We start from the raw sequence: 12,144 nt of genomic DNA, 5'->3' as shown, positions 1-12,144 counted from the left end.
CATCCATGCCAAAATCTATGCTATACAGGCTTTCAAAATTTGGGATCATAAAATGGGGCAGCAGTCCTTTTTCAATTTCAATCAGTAGAAATAATTCATATCAAATCAGTTTAGGATTTTAATTCCTTGGCCACATTATTCTCTATCACCTCTACCACTTACGTTGCTTATTTTATCAGCCTTAAACAATAAGATTGTCAGTGTGAAGATTAAAAAAGGAAAGGAGAAAACAAGCAAGCACATTTATGCAACAAGAAGTGACAGAATAGTAAAGATTGTTTTTTATTATATAACAGTTATTTAATTTGTTTGTGCTACTGCAAACATCAGCAGGACTTTTGACTCCCTGCTCCTACATCAATTACAAAAGACTCCATCAGAAATCCCAAGATCCGGAACATTCCCAAAAAAGAAAAGTCACATGCCTGAAGATATTATCTTAGAAATAGAAAGCTAGGTTAGTGTTAAAGGAACTTTTAAAAAACACTAAAATATAATAAAACGCAAATTGCTGACCATTCCATTCATTGCACAGCTAGAAAGCCCACCAAGTAAATAAGTATGCACAACCTAAAACATGGGTAGTCCTTGCTTAATATCCTTGCATGTACAACGTTAGACACATTGGTTCATAAATTACTTTGTTTTTTAAGCTTCACATGTCTCTCTTTTTGAGCATCTCACCAACTGTATCCAACCCCAATTTTATGCTATCTTTAAACACATTCATCTCTTATTATTTCTTTCTCTCTATCAAACCACTTCAATATGCTTCTTTCATACTGGTTATTCAGTGCTGAATTCAACCGACATTAATTAGCACTCATTTGTTCTTAATGCTACATCTCCATGTTTCTTCATATTTGAACAAATATATTTTAAATAATCACTAAATTTAGTCCACTAAAGACAGCGGTGGTGAGACCCCTCCTGAAGAAGCCATCTCTGGATCCAGCCATTTTGAATAACTACCGTCCAGTCTCCAACCTTCCCTTTGTTGGGAAGGTTGTTGAGAAAGTGGTGGCCTTTCAGCTCCGACGGTCCTTGGATGAAGCCGATTATCTGGATCCCTTTCAGTCTGGATTCAGGCCTGGCTTCAGCACGGAAACCGCTTTGGTCGCACTGACCAATGATCTCTGGAGAGCCAGGGATGGAGGTCATGCCTCCGTCCTAGTGCTTCTTGACCTCTCAGCGGCCTTCGATACCATCGACCATGGTATCCTTCTGCGACGGTTATGAGAGGTGGGGGTGGGAGGCACTGCCCTTCGGTGGTTCTCCTCCTACCTCTCAGACAGGTCGCAGTCGGTGTTGGTCGGGGGGCAGAGGTCACCCCTAGGCCCCTGAAATATGGGATCCCACAGGGTTCGGTCCTGTCCCCCCTCCTGCTTAACATCTACATGAAGCCGTTGGGTGAGATCATTCGGCGGCACGGGATAAAATACCATCAGTATGCGGACGATACCCAATTGTATCTGTCCGCCCCGTGCCAACTCAGTGAAGCGGTTGACGTGATGTGCCAGTGCCTGGAGGCTGTCAGGGTCTGGATGGGGGTTAACAAGCTTGCGCTCAATCCAGACAAGACCAAGTGGCTGTTGTGTTTCCCTCCCAAAAATTTGGCTAGTATTCCATCACTCAGGCTGGGGGGTTCGCAATTTGGGAGTCCTCTTGGACCCACAGCTGACCTTAGAACATCATTTGTCGGCTGTGACCAGGGGGGCATTTGCCCAGGTTCGCCTGGTGCACCAATTGCATCCCTACCTGAACCGGGAGACACTCATGCCCTCGTGACCTCAAGACTGGACTACTGCAATGCACTCTACATAGGGCAGCCCTTGAAGAGCATTCGGAGACTCCAGCTCGTCCAGAATGCAGCCACACGAGCGATTGTGGGTGCACCTCGGTACACCCACGTTACACCTATCCTCCGCGAGCTGCACTGGTTACCGATTGGTCTCTGGATACGCTTCAAGGTGCTAGTCATCACTTATAAAGCCCTTCATGGTATTGGACCTGAGTACTTGAGAGACCGCCTGCTGCCAATTACCTCCCAAAGACCCATTAGATCACACAGATTAGGCCTCCTCCGGGTTCCGTCTACTAGCCAATGTCATCTGGCTACTACCCGGGGGAGGGCCTTCTCTGTGGTGGCTCCGGCCCTTTGGAACGAGCTCCCCGCAGAGATTCGGACCCTCACCTCTCTCCAGGCCTTCCGAAAAGCTGTTAAAACCTGGCTGTGTCGGCAGGCTTGGGGTCAATAAGTTCCCTTCCCCTCTCGAATCGTGTGGCTGTTGGTTGTTTTAAATTCCCTGTACTTTTTGTTGTAGTTCTTGTGTTTCCCTTCCCCTCCTTGGGTTTTTGCGCCGCCCTGAGGGCGGCATATAAATAAAATGAACCTTGAACCTTGAACCACTAAATTTAATTTCCTTTGTTTCTTCAGCATATTCCATTCCTCTCAAATTTCATATAACAAAGTGGCAAAGTACATGCTCTTGTAAACAACCATTTTGTCTCCTTTTATTCCTTTTGTCAAACATTTTTAACAGACCTCATGTCAACCATTGTCTTTCTACAAACATTTACACTTGTTAAAATTTCTTCATTTCCTCATCTTTAGTATACATTGTCATCAATGTACACAAATTCATCAATTTGGTTTAACCCCCCCCCCTTTATGTATAAACTCCATGTATCTCATTACAACATAAGCTTTATTGCTATTATAAATATTTTTGATTTCAATTAACAACACAGCATCATCCAGTTTCCAACATACATTAATTAACATACATTCTTCTAAAGACCCTCAACAATTTCTTACACCAATGGGACACTTTCTATTCATTATGTAATTACTCAATGAACTTTCCAAACCTTTATTTTCATCATATAATACTTACATCGTATTCAGTAACTACTTTTCAACTTTCCTTTCATGCAAAATGTTCCATAATTCAAATCTATTCATGTTATTGCATGCATTTTCAAAATATGCAAATAAACTTTCTTCCTATTGAAGAACACATATTTGTTCTGAAAACCCTTGTTCAATATAAAATTGAGCTGCACTTTTGTTAATTGTCACCTGTTGTACCTTTTCAAGCAGAATTCTATAAGTTTAGGATTTATTATTGTTACTTTTCCTTTTGCCTAGAGCAGGGGCATCAATCTCGCAGCCTCACATTGTCATCACATGACATATCACAACTTCCCCCCCCCTTCACTAAACAGGGGGTGAGGGTGGACAGCTTCTGATGAATTCGGCCCACAGGCCAAGTGTTTGACACCTCTAGTCTAGAGCAATGATTCTTAACCTGGGCGATATCGACCCCCCCGGGGGCGATTTCATTTTTTATGGGGGCGATGGAACAAAAAGGGGTGATACAGGGCAAAGGAATGAAGGGGGGGGATATGGGAGTGATGGAGCGAGACGTTTTGGGGACATTTTTGAGACTGTCGTAAAAAAACATCAGATCGCTCGCTATTAGTGGATTGAACTGTGTTTTAAAATGTTCCTCCAGCTAGCTTCCGTACAGAATGCTGTACATATGTGAATACGGATCGCTCACCTTCATGCGCATTGCGCAGCAGCCTCTATCACTCTACCCATACAGTGGCGTGCCATTGGCCAGAATGGGCAGAGATTGAGGGATGAACGCTTCTTTTGAAACATCGCATGCTGAGTGACTGTCCCCTGTGATATCAGCTGTAATGTTAATGTAACTGTGACCTCTCAACATGGCCGAGAAGAGAAAGTGTCGCCAATATTCGACGGAATACCTAAAATTGGGATTCAATAATTGTCTCAGGCTCTTATCGTTGTATTTGCTTGCATTGGATTTCACATTCCAGTTTGAGTTTTCGGCTTCATTTTGAATTCTTGTGCTCTGTAAAACATTTTGTGTGTCTCTTTGTATTGTACTTTTTTAGTGTGTCCAGTTTGATATTATATTTTCTCAGTTTTATGGTTTCAATTTTTTTTGTTGTGCTCTTCGTGTAAACTTTTTGTGTAGATATACATATTTTTCTTCAGTTTAAGGCATTAAATTTGTCGCTCTGATTTTTGTTGCTTTCCTTCTGTAAAAATTTTCTGTTTGTCTTTTTAACCCTTTTAACAGTGTGCATGAATATATATTTTCCTCAAATCTTAATTTAGTTTCAGAGTTTTCATCTTGAAATTCTTAGTTCCTGCATTGCGGTTTGTTCTTATCCCTTTTTATATTTCTTTTGCATCTTAAAATTCACTTGTAATTAAATCATTAAATGTTACTTTTTTTTCGGGCATTTCATTTTTTTGCAATTGAATTGCGTCCCACCCAAGACTTGCAGCTTCATCTTGTTCCTCACTGTTTTGTCCAGGGAAGTTGAACTTGTGAGATTTTTTTTCACAGGGTGCTTCCCTGGACAAAATAGCGAGAAACACGATGGAGCTGCAAGTCTTGGGTAGGACGAGTGTCTTGCAGCCAAACTCCTCCCACCCTGCCCCAATGCTAAAAGAATCCAGGCTGCTTCCCTTCCCCACTGTCTCTTTAGCGAGAGGGGTGGCAGGTGGGGGAGGGGGGAGAAGTGAGAGATGTGGAACGAGGCATGGCTTCTCTTGCCGTCTCTTCTCCCCCCCTCGCGGGGCATGGCAGGCTTCCTCTGCAGCTTCCAACCCAGGGCAGAGAGGAGGCAAAACGCTCACCCCTGGGGATGAATCAGATGCTTCACTGGAGAAACTGCCCCACACCAGCCCAATCTTGTTTCCCCCTCGCAAAGAAAGCCCAACCTGACGCAGGGTGGTGACGGGACACGTCAGAGCAGTGCCTGCCAGGCCACTCGGCCGGCACAAAGAACAGGGAGGGGAGGCGATGGGGGCGACAGGACATGCTTGCCGCCTCCTGCATCCCCAAAATAATACCCCCCCATAATAAGGCCAAGGCCATATTTTGTGTGTCAAAAGAAAGTAAGACCCTGTCTTATTTTCGGGGAAACACGGTACAATGCAAATCACTTATGCATTGGTTCATTTCAGTTTCAATGCAAATCATTTCATCGCTTAATTTTTAAAATCTTATTCACTCTGCTGGAAACTCCATATTTAGCCCTCTTAACCCATTTCCAGAATGTATTATTTCTGTGATCGCTCTTATGTGCATATTTTTATCCATAGCTTTTTTTCATCAATCCACCAATAATCTTTTTCCTTATTTCCTATTACCATAACTATACATTCATTCCTAGCACTCAGTATCACAATTCTGATTTCTCTGCAGAACTTCCACAAGAACTTTTTTTTATTGCTCCCTTCCATTCCATTTTTATAGTATATCATATTTGCTTTCTTATAGCTATTATACTTTCACTCTTGTTACTTTCACTTCTTTCATTTTCTTCCCGGACACTTCTTTTCCAAGATCCACTCTTCAGTCTTACTGGGAAATGTGGAGTGGAATATAAGTCCAAGTCAGGGGTGGGTTTCTTGCCCCGTTCCAACCGGTTCGGTTGGAACGAGGCTGGCGGCGTCCTCGCGCACGTGTGCGGCGTCCTCGCGCATGTGTGCGGCGCGTGCATGCACACACGTGGCGCATGCATGCGTACTAGCATCTGTGCGATGCTCCAGCTGCTCCTGGAGGATCGCGCAGGCGCTGTATGCGTCCTGTGCATGCGTGGAAGCGCAGAATTCATCAAAACCGGGTAAGGAGCGGGCGCGAGCGGGCACGGGCCTTCGCCGTTCCCGGAAGTTACTTACTTCCGGGTTCGGCGACCAACCGGTTCACAGGGACCGCCACGAACCGGTTGAAACCCACCCCTGGTCAAAGTGCTACTGCTATTCTTGGGTCTCTGAATAGTCCACTTTTTCTTTACTTGCTTTTCTCCCATATGTCCATGTTACCTTGCAGTGTAATTTTTCTCCTGGATTCATGTGCAATGATTTTTTCCATAGTCATTTCTGGTTCTTCCATTACATTACGCACTGCAGCATAGCATACAACTATCAACAATTTATGAATTCCAACTTTTATTTGTATCCATAATTTAGATGACATTCATCTTTTGACATACGGCACATTTTAGCTCTTTCATTCATAAAAGTTATATCTTCATTTCATTGCAAGCGTTCATCAGCTCCACTACATAAAATCTGATTACCTTTATTCAGATTATTACATAATTTTCTCTTCCTTTCAATACAAATTTAATTTTTATACAATTTATTCTTTAACTCATGCTCTATATTCTTTACATTTACATATTCCTAATTGTAATCTTCCAAATATCAGACTTGCCAATGGATGACATGGATATTTAGCTTCATCACCTATCGTAGCCAATTGAGACTTTCACATAACAATTTTAGATATGTTAAATGAGTAGAGTAAGAATAGACTATCTTACCAGCCACAATCATGCTACATGCAACATTCCCTGCTAACAGTAAGAGCAATAGTTATCAGTTTTCATATGCATTTTCACATGCCACATCCAAAAATTCGGTTTTAGACCAATATGTTCACCTTATTCTATGCCAGCTATCTATGCAAGTCAACATGCTATTATTACCTGCACCCGTCAACCAAGAGATATATGCATCAATTCTTTACTCAAATTTCCCTCTGCCTCCACTAACCTGTATTTGGTTTTGAACTTGATGAACCACTCTGTTCTACTTTGGCTTTCTTTTTTTTAGAAGATGAGGAATCAGAAGAAGGTGCTGGACGTTTCTCTACAGCAGGTGTACAGAGGGCTCGTTTTTTGAAAAGTTCTCGTTCTCGTAACAAGTTTGGATCCATAATTCTGTCACAGAAAAAAAATGACACATAAATATTAACACACCAAAATCATTCCTAATTTAATATTTATGTTTAAAGCTAGACCCCAACAAATCTCTGCTTGCAAAAAAGATATGGTTACTGAATATGCCACCTTAAAAGGTGCAGCATTCTCCAATTGTAATTATACATATTTATCAAGAAATTCAACTTGATACCCACCAGCAATTCTGAATTGATTTCCATTACTTTACTTTATTGGCTTTTCTGGCAAGAGTTGATGTGCATCAAAATATGCAAAAGAACTAGATATTTTAAAATTTATCTCATTAACTCCGAACAATAAGAATAGAAAATTTTGTAAGCCAAATTTAAACTTTAAAAAAAACTTACTAAGAAGAAAACTAAATTATCAAGTTCTAGAATCAAAAAAGAAACTGGATTGGATAGCAGGAAAGGGATTCTTATTTATTTTATTAATTATTACAGCAGTTATATCGAAGTACCTGGATGCCTCTTTTTAAAAAGCAAGATACAAAAAATAGAATGAAGATATACATACATAAATGCTTGCATTTATTTGGTGCTTTACTTATCTCCAAGCAAGACAAGTTACACTAATTGGAGACAATTACAAACCTATATATTTGGTAGGCAAATGTTCTTACTAGCCTATTTTCAGAAAGATAATATAAAACCACAGTAATTAAATAGATAAATGTTTAACCAATTATGCTTAGCATTAAGTGTTTTTCAGGGAAGCATCAACTTCAAATTTTTGCTTACTATAATTTTGACTCTAAATAGCATATTATGTTCATTTTCATCACACAAAATAAAAACCAATTACTTGAAAACAAGCAAAAACTTCAAAACATTTAGAAAAAGACAATTTATGAACAGGTTTGGAAAATTCTGGATTGGAGATTTTTCTTTTCTTTAAAACAATTCTGTAAAGTAAGTCTGCAAGAATCACAGTGAAGTTGAAAGCAGCATCACAGTGGGAGCCATTTGAGTTACTTCCCTAAACACTACAATGAATCTATTGTATTTTTAAGGCATATATGATCATATTTCCATATTTTTAAGCAATTGTTGTATAGATTCAGAAGAAAATATCTACATTAATATACTGCATTAAAGCACAGTCAGGGGGAGAAAATACAAATAGCCTGCCTAACATAAAGTATTAAGGTGTAAATCATACTTTATATATGAGATCAGACATATTAAACTTGCTTTAACATGATCTGTAAATTCAAGTTATATATGTTTTTCATTCCAAATTTCATTGAGACATTGAAACTTCCAAAATCTGTTGTTGTTATCCTACTTCTTAATTGCCCTTGGATGGCTCTATCTGTATGCTATAAGTTTATGAAAATAAAGCTTATTTATAGAATTTAAAAGAGCTGCATAACACTGCTGTTGAATGATTTTCATAGCTACAGTAGATTCATAATGGGTACACAAACTGTAGTCTTTAAGGTGATAATGAAGCAATTTCCAACAGGCCAGCAAGCAAAAACTAGTAATTGAAACAGGAGATAATGTATAATGGTATCCAGAGGGCCTCATCTGTAATGAGGATAGTAATCTTTGAATATAAACATGCTTTCCCAAAATAAATGGGATGGCTGTGCACATGGTTGCTGTGGCTGGGCATTCCTTTTTTCAGTGTTTAATGCAGATTGGATTCCCACCCCCACCCCCCTTGATTGAATCCTGTGGGGCAAGGGCATCTATAGTCGGCAAGCCTTTATTTAGTCTTTGGAAAAGCTGGCCACAACATCATCCTTCACCATCTCTAGAAAGAGAACACACAGAAGAGCTTAATGAAGTTAAGTTAGTTCCAACTGCCATTCAAGATGGCTGCGCACATGGATGAACTCTGTGGGGCAAGGGGCATCTATAGTCAGCAAGCCTTGTTATAATTTAGATTGAAATGTGAAAAGACTATTACAGACAATTTTATATGTTCTCATAAAATAACAGAGGTGGCAGCTAGGCCCCTGGGGGAGCCATGGATTACTATCCCTGCAGGAAGGAGGAGGCGGAGAAAATGGAGGGAGACGAAGAAAGAGAGGATGTCATGCGGGCGTTCTTTTTAAGTTGTGAGGAATTGAAGATATATGTGGAATATCATCCTTGCAGAAATAATAAGGTTGCCCTCCTCCTCCCGACATTCTTTCAAAAAGCCTGAAGACATGGGTTTGCCAGCAGACCAAGTGATTGGTCGGATTGTTGTCATCAGGGGTATCATTATGCTTTGCCAACCATGAAAGACAGGGAAAGGCTTTTGACTATACAGGAAGTCCTCACTTAGTGACTTCTTGTTCAGCAACCATTCAAAGTTACAACAATACTCAACAAGATGATTTATGGTTGGTCCTTGAAGTTGCGGCTGTCGCAGTGTTCCCACTTGCACTTGGCAACCAGCACACAGTTACAATGATCAGTTTCCCACAGTCACATCATCACCACTTGTGATCTTCACTGCCAGCTTCCAATAAGTCAAGTCCATGAGGAAACCAGCCACCACCTGGTGTCGTGCTTAATGACTGCACACGATTTCTTAACAACCACAACTTGAACTGTCATTGTACACTGAAGATCGCATTTAATTTAGTTGTACAAGTTGCAATGACAATAAAGTAAACTAAAGGATTGCCATGAAAGATAGTTACAGTGAATCTATCTTACCAATATTACATAACTACTACAAAACATGGATGCAGTTTTGAACTACGTCAATAGAAAGGTGTGTTTACATTCTACTCTTCAGTATTGAGAATGTTGTATAAGTATAATCTTTATTGTCATTGTACTCAAGTACAACGAAATTGGTTTTAATCTCACTGTTGCAAAATTATAGCAGAAACGAAAAAAGAAAGAAAAAGAAAAAAACTAGTGTGTGCATGGAGTGATTGTGGTTGTATTTAAAACTCTGACAACCCAAGGATAGAAACTATCTTTAAACCTATTTGGCTGGCTATACTTCAATGTCTTCTGCCCGATGATAGAAGTGCAAAGAGATGCTGACCAGGGTGTGAATCATCTTTGAGTATCTTCCTTACTCTGCTAAAGCAGCGAGATCTGGCGATGTCATCCAGTGGTGTCAGAGGACAACCAATGGTTTCTTGTGCCGAATTGATTACTCTCTGTAGTGCCTTCCTGTCCGCAGCTGTTAAACCAGCATACCATACTGTAATACAATATGTGAGGACACTTTCTATGGTAGACCGATAAAAAGAGGTCATCAGCCGTTGTTCCACCTGATTTTTTCGCAGGACTTTAAGGAAATGAAGTCTCTGTTGGGCTTTTCCAATCACCAGAGACGTGTTATTTTTCTAAGTGAGATCTTGACTAATAAGCACTCCCAAGAATTTAAGAGAGGAAATCCTCTGCACACAGCTCCCCTTGATATACAATGGGGCAGGCTCCTCTCTGTACTTCCGGAAATCTAGCACTATCTAGTATCTAGCAAATCTAGCAGTATAAGAAACCGATGAAGATAGTGTTTGTTTCAATTTATTATGTTTATGCTGCTTGGACTGTAAGGAAACAGGAAGCGTAGGTTAAGAAATAAATCTAAAAAAGGACAAAGGGTAGTCTAGAAAAATGGGAACTGGGCAAAATATGGGGGGGACAGATTAAACATGGGGAAGTTCATGGAGAGGGAAAACAGGTGTTCTGAGAAGATTGTAACCCTGTAGTCTTTGTCATAAGGGATGGTGGCTCAGTGGCTAAGACGCTGAACTTGTTGATCAGAAAGGTCGGCAGTTCAGCGGTTCAAATCCCTAGTGCCACGTAACAGAGTGAGCTCGCGTTACTTGTCCCAGATTCCACCAACCTAGCAGTTTGAAAGCATGTAAAAATGCAAGTAGAAAAAACCCAAGGACCATCTTGGTGGGAAGGCAAGTGTTCCGTGTGCCTTTGGCATTTAGTCATGCTGGCCACATGACCAGAGACATCATCAGACAGTGCTGGCTCTTTAGCTTTGAAACGGAAATGAACATTGCCCCCTAGAGTTGGGAATGACTAGCACATATGAGTGAGGGGAAACTTTGCCTTTATGCATGTTATGTTTGTTTAAATTATCTAAATTAATTAATAAAATAATTAATTAATTAAATTATTTAGTCTTTGTCAAAGGGGCCAGCAGGGGAGGGATTTGTGCTCGGGGTTGAGGGAATAAAAAGCTGGAGAAATGCATTCCTGTGCCTACTTGCTAGCCACCTGCTCTTGCAAGAATGTATTTTGTAATGAACTGTTTGCTGCTTCACTTGATGACAAATTTCTGACTGGTGAGTCCGTTTCTCACCGTAGTACTTAGGCAACTTATTTTAGGTACAGCCAAGATCTGGAATATATCTGAAAGACTATCCTGCATAAACGTCTGCTGCTCTGGCCGGGGGGGGGGGGGTGGCCAAGAAACAGAAGATGGGCATTTGATTTCGGGAACAAATTAGGGAACAAATTCTCCTTCGCAAAAAGTATTTAAAGCAGGGGTTGAGCCACCGTACATCGGGAATTCTCTAAAGAGAAGCATCTTGACGTGGGAGCTGCAATGCATGAGGATCCTTTTAAGTCCATAATCAAGACTTCCACCGAGATACTCCCAGTCAGAAAAGATCTTCGGCCGCTTCGTGGTCTTCCCTCATGGAACTACACACCGAACAGCTCGAAGGCTCCCGCGAGTTTCCTGTGTTTGATATGCGAAAGCGGCGTTTCCTTGTTGACCTGCCCAGAATTCTCCCGTCTTCCGCTTTCCCCGTGGACCGCCCCTGTTTCCGAGGGGCTGCTGAATTCCTCGGCCCCCTGAGGAAGTCGAGCTTCGCAACTCCGCACCCGAGGCGGCGGCACAACGTCGCCACTCACCCCCTCTGCTCCCGAACGGCTCTAACCCCGCCAACCCCATTCCAAGACCTCGCGCCAAGCAACTCACCTCGCGCATGAGGCGACTCCAACGGCAAGGAGGAAGACGGGCGAATCCGGGGAGCCCACCGGCTCCTCCTTTTCGATTGGTTTAGTAATTCCTATTTAAGGGCGCCCATCTTTTCTGACGCCGGTCCCTTGCATTTTGCGTCAGAGTTAAAGGGAAGGTCCGGAAGTAAGACAATTGCTATGGCAACAGGAAGTCATTTGCGGAGCGAAATACTCCCCCCCCCCCCGATCCACAGGAGAAGAATGAGAGCTTATTGAATTTATGGGTTTCGCTACTCTTCTCAACCTAAATAATTTTAAGTATGGACTTCAACTCCCAGAATTCCCTGGGCAGCAAAACCCGAAAGGAGTACAAAAGTAATCAGTGCTGATCGAGTGCTGTAGATTTCAGAGGGAAGCAAATTCCATATGAAGAATCCCCAGAGCGCAAGCATTGTGGGCTAGAGCT

At 41.5% G+C, this 12,144-nt stretch overlaps 1 protein-coding gene across 4 annotated transcripts in view; it reads right to left on the bottom strand.

Annotated features, from left to right (window-relative positions):
- GTF2E2 (general transcription factor IIE subunit 2) overlaps window positions 1–11,851 on the bottom strand; it is a 43,144-nt gene extending 31,293 nt beyond the window's left edge. For 2 of the 4 annotated variants that reach the window (XM_087716362.1, XM_087716367.1), the window contains exons 1-2: window positions 11,276–11,419; window positions 6,608–6,774 (exon numbers count right to left, since the gene is read on the bottom strand). In XM_087716362.1, coding sequence (XP_087572488.1) covers window positions 6,608–6,774; window positions 11,276–11,325 — 217 coding nt within the window. In that variant the 5' untranslated portion in view covers window positions 11,326–11,419. The other 2 variants (XM_087716363.1, XM_087716364.1) reach the window with 2 other exon arrangements.
- Window positions 11,852–12,144: the final 293 nt, after the last annotated feature.

This window comes from Thamnophis sirtalis, unplaced genomic scaffold (genome assembly GCF_051295495.1).
Source record: "Thamnophis sirtalis isolate CommonGarterSnake01/CBP01778 unplaced genomic scaffold, rThaSir2_p1.2 scaffold_5, whole genome shotgun sequence".
Classification (NCBI taxonomy): domain Eukaryota; kingdom Metazoa; phylum Chordata; class Lepidosauria; order Squamata; family Natricidae; genus Thamnophis; species Thamnophis sirtalis.
This window is presented reverse-complemented; position numbering and strand designations above follow the sequence as displayed.